General features: G+C 41.0%; 1 protein-coding gene across 2 annotated transcripts in view; it reads right to left on the reverse strand.

Annotated features, from left to right (window-relative positions):
• Positions 1-12,545, reverse strand: part of SLC71A1 (solute carrier family 71 member 1) — a 42,669-nt gene that overhangs the window by 9,509 nt on the left and 20,615 nt on the right. For both annotated transcript variants that reach the window (XM_084851758.1, XM_084851757.1), the window contains exons 2-6: positions 9,846-9,941; positions 6,829-6,891; positions 4,251-4,378; positions 1,127-1,241; positions 425-643 (exon numbers count right to left, since the gene is read on the reverse strand). In XM_084851758.1, coding sequence (XP_084707884.1) covers positions 425-643; positions 1,127-1,241; positions 4,251-4,378; positions 6,829-6,891; positions 9,846-9,941 — 621 coding nt within the window. The remainder of the gene's footprint in view (positions 1-424; positions 644-1,126; positions 1,242-4,250; positions 4,379-6,828; positions 6,892-9,845; positions 9,942-12,545) is intronic.

Consider the following 12,545-nt stretch of genomic DNA (forward strand, 5'->3'; position numbering starts at 1 on the left):
AGCTTAAGAAGGATCCACCCTGGGGACACAAGTTGTCTATCCAGATCCAATCTTGTTAAGTAAACAAAGCAATGAACAACTAAAAACTAGCCAGGGATATAGCCAAACACACATGGTGGAGAGGTCAAGAGAGGAGGGCTTGAAGTCATGAAATCCTCTAGTTCAAGGGTGAGCAGGAAGTAGATGTCCAGATGCTTTGGACTTCAACTTGCTGGCATTTCTGACCATTGGTCATGCTTGGCAGGGACTTCTATGTGTTGAAGTTCAAAACATCTAGAGATTTACCTTCTGCTCACCCTTGTGTCTAGCTGAATCACTTACTAAATTAGCAACAAAAGAAACCCTAACAATACACATGAATGAAAGCTCCAGAGTTTCAAATAACCCCATAGCAGTCACTTTACCAAATATTTAAATACATTACCGCAAATGGGTCAGCTTGTTCCCAAGAAATCGGTGCTCCCCATGAGGCAGGCCTCATCTTTTCAGGCAATGATTCAGGTACAGCAACAAGGATAAAACAAATATCCAATAATGCAATAGCTGTAGCTAGGACCACCACCAGACTGTCTCCATACACTCGACCAAGGTAGGCACCAATGGCAGGGCTGGTAACTAAACTTGCGGCAAAAGTAGCTGAAACCTATGAATGACAGTCAGTGAGAATACTTCTAGTGAGTAACTACATCCGTTATTGAGGCTCCCAAGTACTTCAAGTCTTAAAGATACACTCCTTGATCAGAAAAAGGAGACAATACTATTTATTAAAATATTTTCACACCACCTTTCTGCCACACAGTTGTAATTCAAGGCAACTCACAGAGCAATAAAGATGCTTAACACAAAATATTAAAAAAAATTGCGACCATTGAGATTTGGATCATTTCTTCCTGTAGCAAGTGTTGATTTTAGATAACTGAAGAATCACTTAAATTATGAATCAGCATAAGAGATATAAAGAATATTGTGTTCTGACAAGATGGAAATATAAAGCTGTACTTTAAAATGCTAATAGAGAAGAACTCAAGGCTGTACACAGGCAGTAAATTGTTACAAACTATATTTAAAAAGTTATAATTACTAATGTATATTGTGTTTAAAACATACAGAAGGACTCCAAACCTACCAAGCCATAAGCCATGCTTCTTTCATGTTCTTGGGTTATATCTGCTACATAAGCAAACACCACTGAAAAGGTCACTGCAAATACCCCAGAGACAGAAATAACAGCAAAATACCACCTAAGAAGAAAAGACACCATAAGATCAGAACTAAAATGGAAACATTAAAGGTAGTTGATCAATAAGTGGTTCAGACATTCACCTACTTAATTCTGGCTGCCCAAGTTGCACATGCATAGCATTTATTGTTCCAACCGTTATCCTGACAGTCATAAATAAATCAACAATGAGTAAAAGCACTTTGGATAGCATACATAAAACTTAGAAAACTAGGATACACTTTTTCCTCAAATCTGTAAGAGTAAGCTATAAAAAGTGAATTGTGTATAGGACACATCTATAGGACACATCTCCAGATTAAACTAAAAAAAAAAAAATCCCAACACAAGTCTACTATAAGGGCACCACAAATAAAAGCCCAAAGCACCATTCTACAAATAGCATGTCATTTTATCTTATATTAGCAAAGTTAAGCATAATGTTATCCCTTCTCTGATGTAATTAAAAAAAATAGTTCTAAAAAAAGTTTGGAAAGTGTTTTGGAGAACCATTTCAACAGTTAATAGTTTTTACTCCAGATAGCCATTAACTTACTCGGAATTCAATTTCATTAAATACAGCTCAGTACTGCTCTCCCACCATTTCTATAATACTCGTATCTTTAAGAGTCATTCAGGAAGCTTGCTTTACAGTTGTACTATATAGGACAGGGAAGCCTACCATAGGTCACCCCACCATGAAACTGTATCCAGATGTATTCACATGCCCATATGCTATTAGCCCCCTTTGAATCATTCACTCACTCCTTTTCTGTGCCTTCTGTGTGCTGCTTCCTATACTTGCCTTATACTCTCTATTTGTCAATCTGCTTTCCTTCTCCAAGGCAATCCTCAAGTACCACCTGAGCTGCATCACCTTTTCTGCAATGTGACTCTTCCCTGTCATATCTCGTCTACTTATTTGTCAATCCCCAAATACCTCCCTAACATTGGCATGGTCTGTCTAATGTAACCTGCTGGTCCTCTGGGCACAGACCATTACTTCCATACAATCCGTACTACATTTATGGAGCTAAATATTTATAAAAATATTTATATACTGCCTTTTGGACCTCAGAAGGCCTCTAAGGCACTTTACAATCATAAGCATACATCTTAATAAAGTAAAGAATAAAATTTAAAACAGTAGCATAAAAAGCAGCATAGAAAAGGATTCACAAACCAAACAATTTAAAAAAACATTAAAACTTGGCAGAATAACAATATCTCTGCTGCCTGCCTTCAAATCAAAGATGGGGCCAGCCAGACTTTCCTCAGATGAGAGTTCCACCAGGGTGCTGCCACTGAAAAAAGCCTGTCTTGTGTTGCCACCAAGCATGCCTCCCTTGGTGGCAGAAGACAAGGGCACGGCTTCTACTGACAACTGCAGCCAACAGGCAGGTTCATGTGAGAGAAAGAGGCCCTTCACCTGGTCCCAAGCTGTTTGGGGCTTTATAAGCAATAATAAAATTGGGTTTGGAAATCAGAAAGCCAGATGAAACAGGATTGGTATAATATGCAAGCACCAGAAAGCATTCTTGACACTGTATTTTGCACTAGTTTCCAATCACTCTTCAAGGGCAGCCCCATGTAGCACACATTACAATAATCTAATCTGGATTGGCAAAGGCATGTGTAACTATGGCCAAATCTGCCTTCTTCAAGAAGGGACACAGCCGGCACACCAGCCAAACTTGGGCAAAGGCACTCCTATCAACAGGAACCACCCAGAACTCCAGACACAATGCTGGGTACAAGAGCAACTTCAAGCTCTGAACCTGATCCTTCAGAGGGAGTACAACCCATCCAGAACAGGGCATATTTCCATACAGGCAACCAGATGTAGATTTGGATCAGGGAAATTTGGGTTCAAGGACCTGTTCAGTCATGAAGATCACAGTTCTTGGTAGTCATTACCTCTCAGCCTAACCTACCAGTGTTGAAGGTAAACAGAACAATCCCCTATACACCAGGAGGAAGAGCAGGATACAAATATGCAAACATGCACAGCACCAACAGCATTAAGAACTTCTGCTATGCTGAGTGCTAGTTTCAGCACAATAAAAGCCTTCTTCAAAAATATGTTGGTCTGGATCCAAAGAAACATATAGATAGCTCTGCAGCTCAAGGGGGCTTTGGACTTGTGTTTTCCACACTGCACCCTCCTGTGCCACGTGCCAAATCACTTTGGAACCTGAGAGGAGCTTCAAAAGTAGAGAGCAGTGTGTGCTGTTCAAAACAAAAAGTAAAAAAAATCCTCCCATTTGCCATGCCTAAGCCTTTGAAGCACTCAAAGTAGTTCTTTGGATTCTGTCCATGATCTTTTTGTGCTAGTGTCTTTTGTGTAAAGCCAACACTAGTTTTATGTCCAAACACCACTTTGAACAAAAATCTAAGAAAAAAAGGTCTAATATGCAGTGGATAGGTTGACCAGACAAATAATGCAGCCTTGTAATTAGAGGGTCTCTGTTTTATTGTACATTCCACTACTGCTTTGGATAATTGCAATTCTCCACTGTAGGTTGGAGATAACTTCCTTGAGTAACAAAAAAGTGAGTATTTCAACAGCGAAATAGACCTAAAAATGACAAACAACTAGCCATTCAAGGGACAGTGACTTAAGACATATCTATTTCCTATGGCAAAACATATACAGAGTTCATTCTTGTCGAGAAAATTAGTGAAAGAAATATGAGAGGTCCATGAACCAGATTTGTACTTCAAGCTTGGAGACTGGACTCCACGAAAGTCTGAAGCATACCAAAAACAGCAGTGTTGCCCTATTAGCCTCCAGTTTTGTCTGTGAGCAAAACAAGCAGAGAAGCCAAGGACAGTTTTCTATGCCTTACACAATGAATTCATTGATAAGCGATCTGCCACTCTGCCAACAGGCCTAATCAAGGCTTGCACAAAGACAGTTGAAATGAATTGAAGAGGAATGTGACATTTTAAACTAGACTTGTAACAAAACTCAGCTGCACAGGATTAACATGACCAATATATAAAGGCAGACTTTGAAAGAGTCACTAACCATGGGCTGATCTTCATTAGTGGAATTGGTGCACAAGTAAAAAATACTGTCAACAACAGGAATGATTTTCGGCCCCAAACATCAGACAGAGCCCCAATCAGAGGGGCACTCAGGAAAGACAATAAGCCCTGTGAAGTAAGCACACATACTTTAAGTGAAGGAAAATGCACACACTGAAAGGAAAAAGGACAGCAGAAAAGTTTAACATCCTGATACATTATTTGCAGGCCTACTTTTGCACAAAGGAACAATTTGCCCATTACTGGAACAACTAACAATTTTTCCCAAACCGATGAGTAGCAGCACCCATATGCTGGACCTCCCTCACATAAACAAAGTGTATGATGGGGCTGTTATGGCCATCTCTTAGCCCACTAAAACAAAGAAATGAAGTCCTACAGAGATCCTTCCTGCTTTGGAGGCCAGTGTTGCAGCAGCCTTTCCTTGTGCTGTAAAGCAGACCAATAAACGCTCACTTACTAGGATGCCCATTATGAGTATGACTTACCTCCAGATGACCAGGGAGGAATTCTTTTCTTATCCTTGAGCATGCCCCCAAATGATCTGTGGGCAGCTGGGTTAGTAACGTTTTCAGACATAACTGCAAGGCTGTAAAGAGTTCTACAGTGCTATCACCTCTACCCACCCATTATCTCTCTGTGGCAATAGTTCCAGTCTGAGGGGGACAAAAGCACTGCTGTTTCCAAGACTGCAAGGCTGTCCTGGCTGTCTCTCCCTTCTCTGAAGGGTCAGGAGACTAATGTGGGATAGAAACCTAACACTCTGGGGGCAGCCAACACCAACAAAAATGAAGAATGGACTGCAGGAAGTTGGAAGTTGGATAGGAATGAAAAAGGAAGTTGAAATACACAAATTGTGGGGCTGACACAAGCTTTTGTGACATACTTTTCAAAGGACATTCTTCCCCACACCCTTTCCTCCCCAACAATGTTGCATCTGAAGTGTAGGTTCAGTACAAGTCGTTAAGACTGATCTAAAACATTCCTATCACCACCTCAGGAAAAAAATGCCTATCGCCACCTGAGGAAGTTTTTTTTAGCAATACTCTAACTCTATGTTAGGCTACGTTCAGAAGTCATGTTGTTGCTTTATGTCAGTATCACAAACTGAGGGCTACAATCTCCCAAAGAGTTTTAACAGGCTGCTGAAAGTATGTAGAGGGGATGGTGAATGAAAGCCAATTTAGTCTATGACTTGTAAAGGTTACAGGAATCAAGAAAATCATCATCTCAAGAGATCTGAAAATAGAGTAAAACTGATAGTCAGAGGCAAGGTGCCAAACATAAGACTTATCAGATCTTTTGGGTTCCTCAGTGCAACCATGGCACCTCGTATAATACTCGACACAAGTTATTGTGCCATCTTCAAGGCTAAGTGATCTCCTAATGACATAGTGTGCTTCAGCATCGGTGAAGCATCTCACACCATTCCTTTTACACGAACAGTGCATGTGCTAAGGAGTGCAGGAAGTATAAGAATGGAATACAGTGCACTGAACTGGAGGAGAGTTAAAAAATACAATGTGTCTAGAGAAGCAGCCAAAAGGAAAGGTGTAAAGGGGGCATGGTAGTGGCCCGTGGAAGAGGAAATCTGGATGACAGGGATGTTTAAGTTGGCAGAATTGGAGGCCATTTTGGCAGATGACAGAATTGTGGACAGCAAATAATGACTTGTGGAAAGTGATGAGGTAAGAGCTGTGTATGTGGCTTGCATGGGAGTGCTCAGGCCTGATTGGGCAGAGCTGGACAGTGGATGCTGATGAAAGGATTTGTGGAACCAAATTATGGAAGGATGGCACACTCGGTTGGGATGGTGCAGGGTATTTTTAGGAACTAACCACTGGCCTTACTATAAGCCCTCCTCAAAAATGGCACTTTTGAGGGGGAAATGTGCCTTCTGGCTAGGTGCGGAATATGGCCTTACAAATCATTTGGGCTGGAGGCCTCCCAACCCTTGGGCAACAATAATGAACAAACAAGTGCCTTTATATTTTCCACTATAAAAATGAAGGAACAGATGTTCCTGTGAAATTCCAATTTGGACTCAGGCCTAGTTCTCTCCAAGGCAATAAACCTGTATCTGGGTTGTATCATTTCAGACTGCAGGTGGGGCTTCACATGCCTCTTCTGGTAGAGCCAGAGAGAGTATGACACTCAAATACGTCTCTCTCCAGCATGCCTCTTTGAAGATTCAGGAAACCATAATTAAGCCCCTTCATAATCACGCTGGGGTGGCTACATCTGTCTACGAGCAAGGTGGTGCTATTCCGTGGGCTTGTCGTTTTAGTAATTCAAGCTGAAGGGAAGGATATCTTGGACTGAAGTGTGCCTGACTGAATAGTACAAGGTTCTATAACATCTTCTGCACTTCATCCACCACAGACTAAGAAGTCAAGCATAGACTGAGAGCAGTCAAGTTTGGTCTTGCCCATAATTTACAACTTCAACTAGTACTGAACTTCAGCTGCTGTGCTTTATATACACTGGGCTCTAATTGGAAGACATGCTATTTATAGATACACCCAAACAGAAGGATTTAACAGTTAGTCTTATCTTACCTTTACTCCTTGGATTAAGCCATTCATTAAAAATGTATGTTTTGGGAAGGTTTCATGCAAAACCTGTGAAGTAATTATGCACATGATATATTAGCAGAGAACACTCATACAGCAGCATATTTAGAGTAGCAGAAACAAGAATACTTGAAAGGTATTAGCCACAATTATTATCACTATCAAAGAGTCCTTATCTACAGGCAGAAATGATTAACTTCCCTTCACAGCAGAAAATGCTCACTACTGCTAATACAATATTGGGAAAAAAAATCAGTATTTGTAATGTACAGTGGACTGTTTGAAGTATGAAGGGGGAAGGAAGAACAGTGACATCTTCTATAGCTAAGGGCATGCAATTGTTGCAGCAATAGCATGTGATGCAACTGTGTCACTCAGCATGAGAATGTCTTATTTATCTGATTGATTGATTGATTGATTAATTGATTGATTGATTGATTGATTGATTGATTGATTAATCGCCCGTCTGGCTGGTCACCCAGCCACTCTGGGTGATGTACAACAAAAGAACAATTTAAAACAATAAAATACTACATTAAAAACTTCATATTTCTAAAAATACCCTCCCTAACCCACCCCAAATGCCTGCCTGAACAACCATGTTTTTAATGCGTGGCGGAAGCTCATTAAAGAGGGAGCATGGTGGAGTTCCCTAGGGAGGGAGTTCCACAGTGTGCGGGCCACCACAGAGAAGGCCCTCTCCCTAGCTGTCCTGGCTGATGGGACAGAGAGAAGGCCATCTGAGGCTGATCTTGTTGAGCGGCCTGTCTGGTGCTGCTGGAGGCGCTCCTTGAGATAGGCTGGGCTGGAACAGTGTAGGGTTTTAAAGGTCAAAACTAACACCTTGAATTTGGCCTGGAAAACAACTGGTAACCAATGCAACTCCTTCAGCACTAGAGTGATCTGATCTCGCTGGCGGCTGCCTTTAATCAGGTGAGCCACCGCATTCTCTACCAGCTGCAGCTTCCAAACAGTCTTCAAGGGTAACCCCACGTAGAGCACATTACAGTAGTTGAAACGAGAGGAGACCAGAGCATGTACTACCGATGGGAGCAGATGGTCGGGAAGGTAGGGGTGCAGCTGCCGTATCAGATGGAGTTAACATGGAGTTAGCAGTCTTCTAACATGAGCAACACCACAACAACTGATGTACCTCCTACCCACATTAGGCAGAAAGCCCTAACATATATGCTGCCTTGGGTTCCTTGCAAGATATAAAAGGTGGGATATAAATGTAATAAATAAATATAGTCAGGTGGCAGAAGTACAGGCAAAGCACCTCTTGCACTTGATCTTTTAGCTACCCTTCCCCATGAATAAATTATGCCACTTTGGTACAGGCAATGTTAGGGAGCTAGTAAAATACAACATTCTGATACTAAGTGCAGATTTTTTTCTGTCATGATTGAATAGCACACAATAAGCATCACTGACTATACAAACACAGAAATAGCATTAATGGACAGGAGTTTGTTTGCTATCCCATTATCTTATTTGCATACTCTGCACAATCTGCATTTGTGTGGAAGTGTAGAACTATTCTACATACAGGATTTGGAATTGTATGTTCTCAGTGAAATAAATGTGACAGAAAGGTTGGACCTCATAGATGGGTAGTACGGGAAGTTAGAAGACATGCCTGGCATGCATTCTGAGGGATTAGGTGACACTGGAATCCATAAGACCTCTTATTTAAGTAAATTACAAAAACCTAAACCATACCCACCCACCCCAGATGTTGCCAGCCTGTTTTGTGGGTTTCACTCTAACGTAAATGCTTGTGATGTTGCATTGTGTAGTCCACAGTACAAGCCTGTGGATTTCAAAGCTAAAGGGCACTTGTTAAGAAAATCCACTTATCACAGCAGATTTGCACTATCCCATCAGAGAAGGGGGACAGGGAAAGAAAAATCAGAGCAGAGTTTTCACTAGAAGTTCTAAGTATATTTATACATGTTTAAGTATTTGAGCAACAGAGCTTGTACATTATATAAACATAGCCTCTAAGGGATTGTTTAATGCTTCCAGTTCTCCAGAAAGCCAGTTTGAATAGTTTAATTACAATTTTCATTTAATAAGATGAAGAAGTATCTTCAAAGACAAGAGTGGCTTGTTTGCTTTTTTTTACCTTAGATCAAATACAAGACAAACCAGTCTACTAAGAATATATTACATGAATATTTCATTGAAAACAGAATGCTTACTTGAAAACATCTCTATTATGTTATGCTTCTTGCACACACACTCTATTACAGATGGTTACATATTACCTTTAATAAAACATTTTGCCAAATCCATGAATAGCAACAAATCACAATAGAAGACTTGAAAGCAGATTCGGCACAGATTCTTACATGTATTTGCTCTCCCTTTTGCTTTGTGAAGTTTTGCTTTTAGTTCCTGTATGCTTATGTGAAACGGTTCCCCCCCACACGCATGCAAACATCCCATCACTCTCACCAGTTCTAAATACATTTACCTGGAGGCGCATTTAACAGATTTCAATGCAACTTCTTTCCAAATAAGCATGCTTGAGAGCAGAGAAAAACTGACAAGTCAAACATCCTTCCAAGATTATTGCAACAGTCTCCAGTCAAGACTCCTGGTTCTGAGACACAATTCCTAGCATGCTAAACCATAATTTAGCAACTAGGAATAAGCAGTGGAGCCAGGCACTCCCTCCTCCCACCTTCCCTCCCCAACTCCTACAGTCTGGTTTAATGAAAATGCAATTAGCTGTTATAACCAGAACAGGGAACTGTGGTCTACTGTCAGTTTATTAATCGGGATTTTAAAGCAACTTCGAACAGCAAGGAAGGGAGAAGACAAGGGGTAAGGAGAGCGTGCATGATCCAATTCCTTGTTCCCAAGTGCTAAACTATGGTTTAACAAGCTAGGAATTTACATCTGAACTGGGTGATTCACTGAAGTTGCCCACATATGCCAGAAAACTATGCATAAGTAAAATGCAGTAAGTAAAAGAAAAAAAAAGTATCACTTACCACTAAAGTAGGTGCTGTCAGGAGTCCCCACGCAAAAAATTCCAAAAATATAACTATCACAGCATGGTAGACACTAGGTGAACCTATTCCTTGAGGCTAAAAGGAAGAAATATGACTGTTACTTGTTTAACAGGTGACATATAAATAACGTTCTCACTGTAATCAGTAGGAAATGAAAACAAATATTATAAGTCAAGGAAGTGGCAACAAAGTGGCAAGTCAAGGAAGTGGCAACAAAGATGATCAGGGGACTGGAAACAAAGCCCTATGAGGAGAGACTGAGAGAACTGGGCATGTTTAGCCTTGAGAAGAGAAGACTGAGGGGAGATATGATAGCACTCTTCAAGTACTTGAAAGGTTGTCACAGAGAGGAAGGCCAGGATCTCTTCTCGATCATCCCAGAGTGCAGGACACAGAATAATGGGCTCAAGTTACAGGAAGCCAGATTCTGGCTGAACATCAGGAAAAACTTCCTGACTGTTAGAGCAATACAACAATGGAACCAATTACCTAGGAAGGTGGTGGGCTCTCCCACACTGGAGGAATTCAAGACAAGGCTGGACAGCCATCTGTCAGGGATGCTCTGACCTGGATTCCTGCATTGAGCAGGGAGTTGGACTGGATGGCCTTGTTGTCTATTCTATGATTCTATAGCAGAGCTTGGGTCTGAAACATCTCCTCCCCTCAGGAGATTTCTTAACTGACTTCCTTTTGGCTAACAAACCATAGTTTACCATCACATATGAAAGTGACAAACTATAGTTCAATCAGCCATACTTCACTCAAGGATAAAACAAGGATAAAACTATGAGTTACGTAAACCACATTTTGCTATGTTCAGACACAATGGCAAACTATGGTTTACTGACAAACACAAAGCCAATTTAGAAATCCCCAGAGTGTGAGGGGAGGAGAAAGCACATGAGCCTGAGGCTTGGCTCTCCTTGTGAACATAACACCAAACCATGACCTGGTTTGCACATAACCATGGCAAATTGTGGGTTAATTAACCCAGGATTTCCCACAGCATGTTCCAGACATGTTCTGCAGCCATTTTGAATTGGGCTAATCAGAGATTGCTCCGTGATGTCTGAACTTATAGGTTAATCTTGGGTTAAACAACTACAATTAACCTACAATTAGTAGTTAAGTTAACTTTAGGTTGTTTAACTCACAGTTAATTAACCCACAATTTGCTGCCCTTAGATGTGAATAGCCCTATAGTCTGAATGCAGCCAGAGCCAACATTAATGCTGCAAAACTTTCTATACAATCTTACATACAATAAGAGTTTCCATATCAATAATGAATAGCTATTTTGAAACTTATATAATGATTCCACTACAGGTTCTAGTGCAGGCCCTATTTGAGAATTTTCATCAATCCTCAGGACAATTTAAAGGTGCAGTATAAGTGTAATGAACAAACAAGCAACAACCCACCATTCACAACACCCAAAACAATTCAACAACCTTACTGAGTAAAATCCAATATGGTATTGCTTGCACAGACTCATGTTTTCCACTGTGGTCAATATTTGAAGAATGCCTTCTTGGAGGATTGCCACAGTCTTTTGCTAAAATGGATGCTAAGGTAAAACATCTTTCCGGATTGCAAGGAAGCTAAGTTTAGGAATGCAATATGAATGCCAGCTGATTATTGCTAGCCACTACATTTAGGGACCAGCAGGTGGGATGCTCATTCAAGGTTCTTTCACTTACAGCATTTCTCCAAGAACTCTCTGCATGAGGCCACATTTTATTGTGATTACAAGGGTAAAGCACGATAGAGGGGGAGAAAGATCTGAATGCTGAAAACCTCAATTGCCACAGGATTCCAATTACTTATCAAGAAGGATTAAGCTAAGAATGCATGCAGAAATCACAACAGTGCAGAATTTTGACCTACACACAGAAAGCAACAGTTATGTTTGTGGGACTACTGTTTTTTCTTTCCAATATAGGAAACTAGAACCAAATTATTTGAATTCCAAGACCACAGACTTTGAATGCACAGTGCACTGGAGGAAAGTAAAAATTGCCTCCAGTCAACCAGGCATAGCCCCATCACTGCTCCATATAAACTCTTTCCCATAAAGGGAGTGCAGGGATGCAACAGCTAGAGCACTTAGCTGTTTCTCCGGAGGAACCACTGGCACTGCTGTAGCTATGCTTCATATGTCTGTAGACACAAACACAGCATCAGTTTGGCTCATGGTGAGCAGGGAGCCAAGCCATAAGCTTCCTCCCAACACTGGAGCTACAGAGGGGGAAGAATGATCACGGATGTGTCTTTAGTTATGACTGACTGCTCAAAGTTGTTTTTAGTTACATGTTGTGTATATTGTTTGTACAATATACAAAGCTTTTAAACATTCTATATTGTATTAAATGTTTTAACTTCTGTAACCCGCCCAGAAAGCTTCGACTATGGGGCAGTATAGAAACGTAATAACTAATAATAATGGGCAAAAGCTTGTTTCTGCACCTTCCAAGCAACTGGAGCTCCAACTACCCAACTGGCACAGAGGGAGAGAAAGCCCACACATCTGTCATCCTTTACCAGCTCTATACTAGAGTGGATACGCAGAGGTGCTTCCATTTGTCTCTGACCTCATGTGGCCTTTGCCAAGAATGGCAAGAGTTACAGCACCCCAATTCCTCCCCTCTCCTTACATAGAAGTGCTCTGGCTCCTGCATC

The sequence above is a fragment of the Heloderma suspectum genome, chromosome 4 (assembly GCF_057233095.1).
Source record: "Heloderma suspectum isolate Gila_16-S chromosome 4, 16-S_ref, whole genome shotgun sequence".
In the NCBI taxonomy this organism is placed as follows: Eukaryota; Metazoa; Chordata; class Lepidosauria; order Squamata; family Helodermatidae; genus Heloderma; species Heloderma suspectum.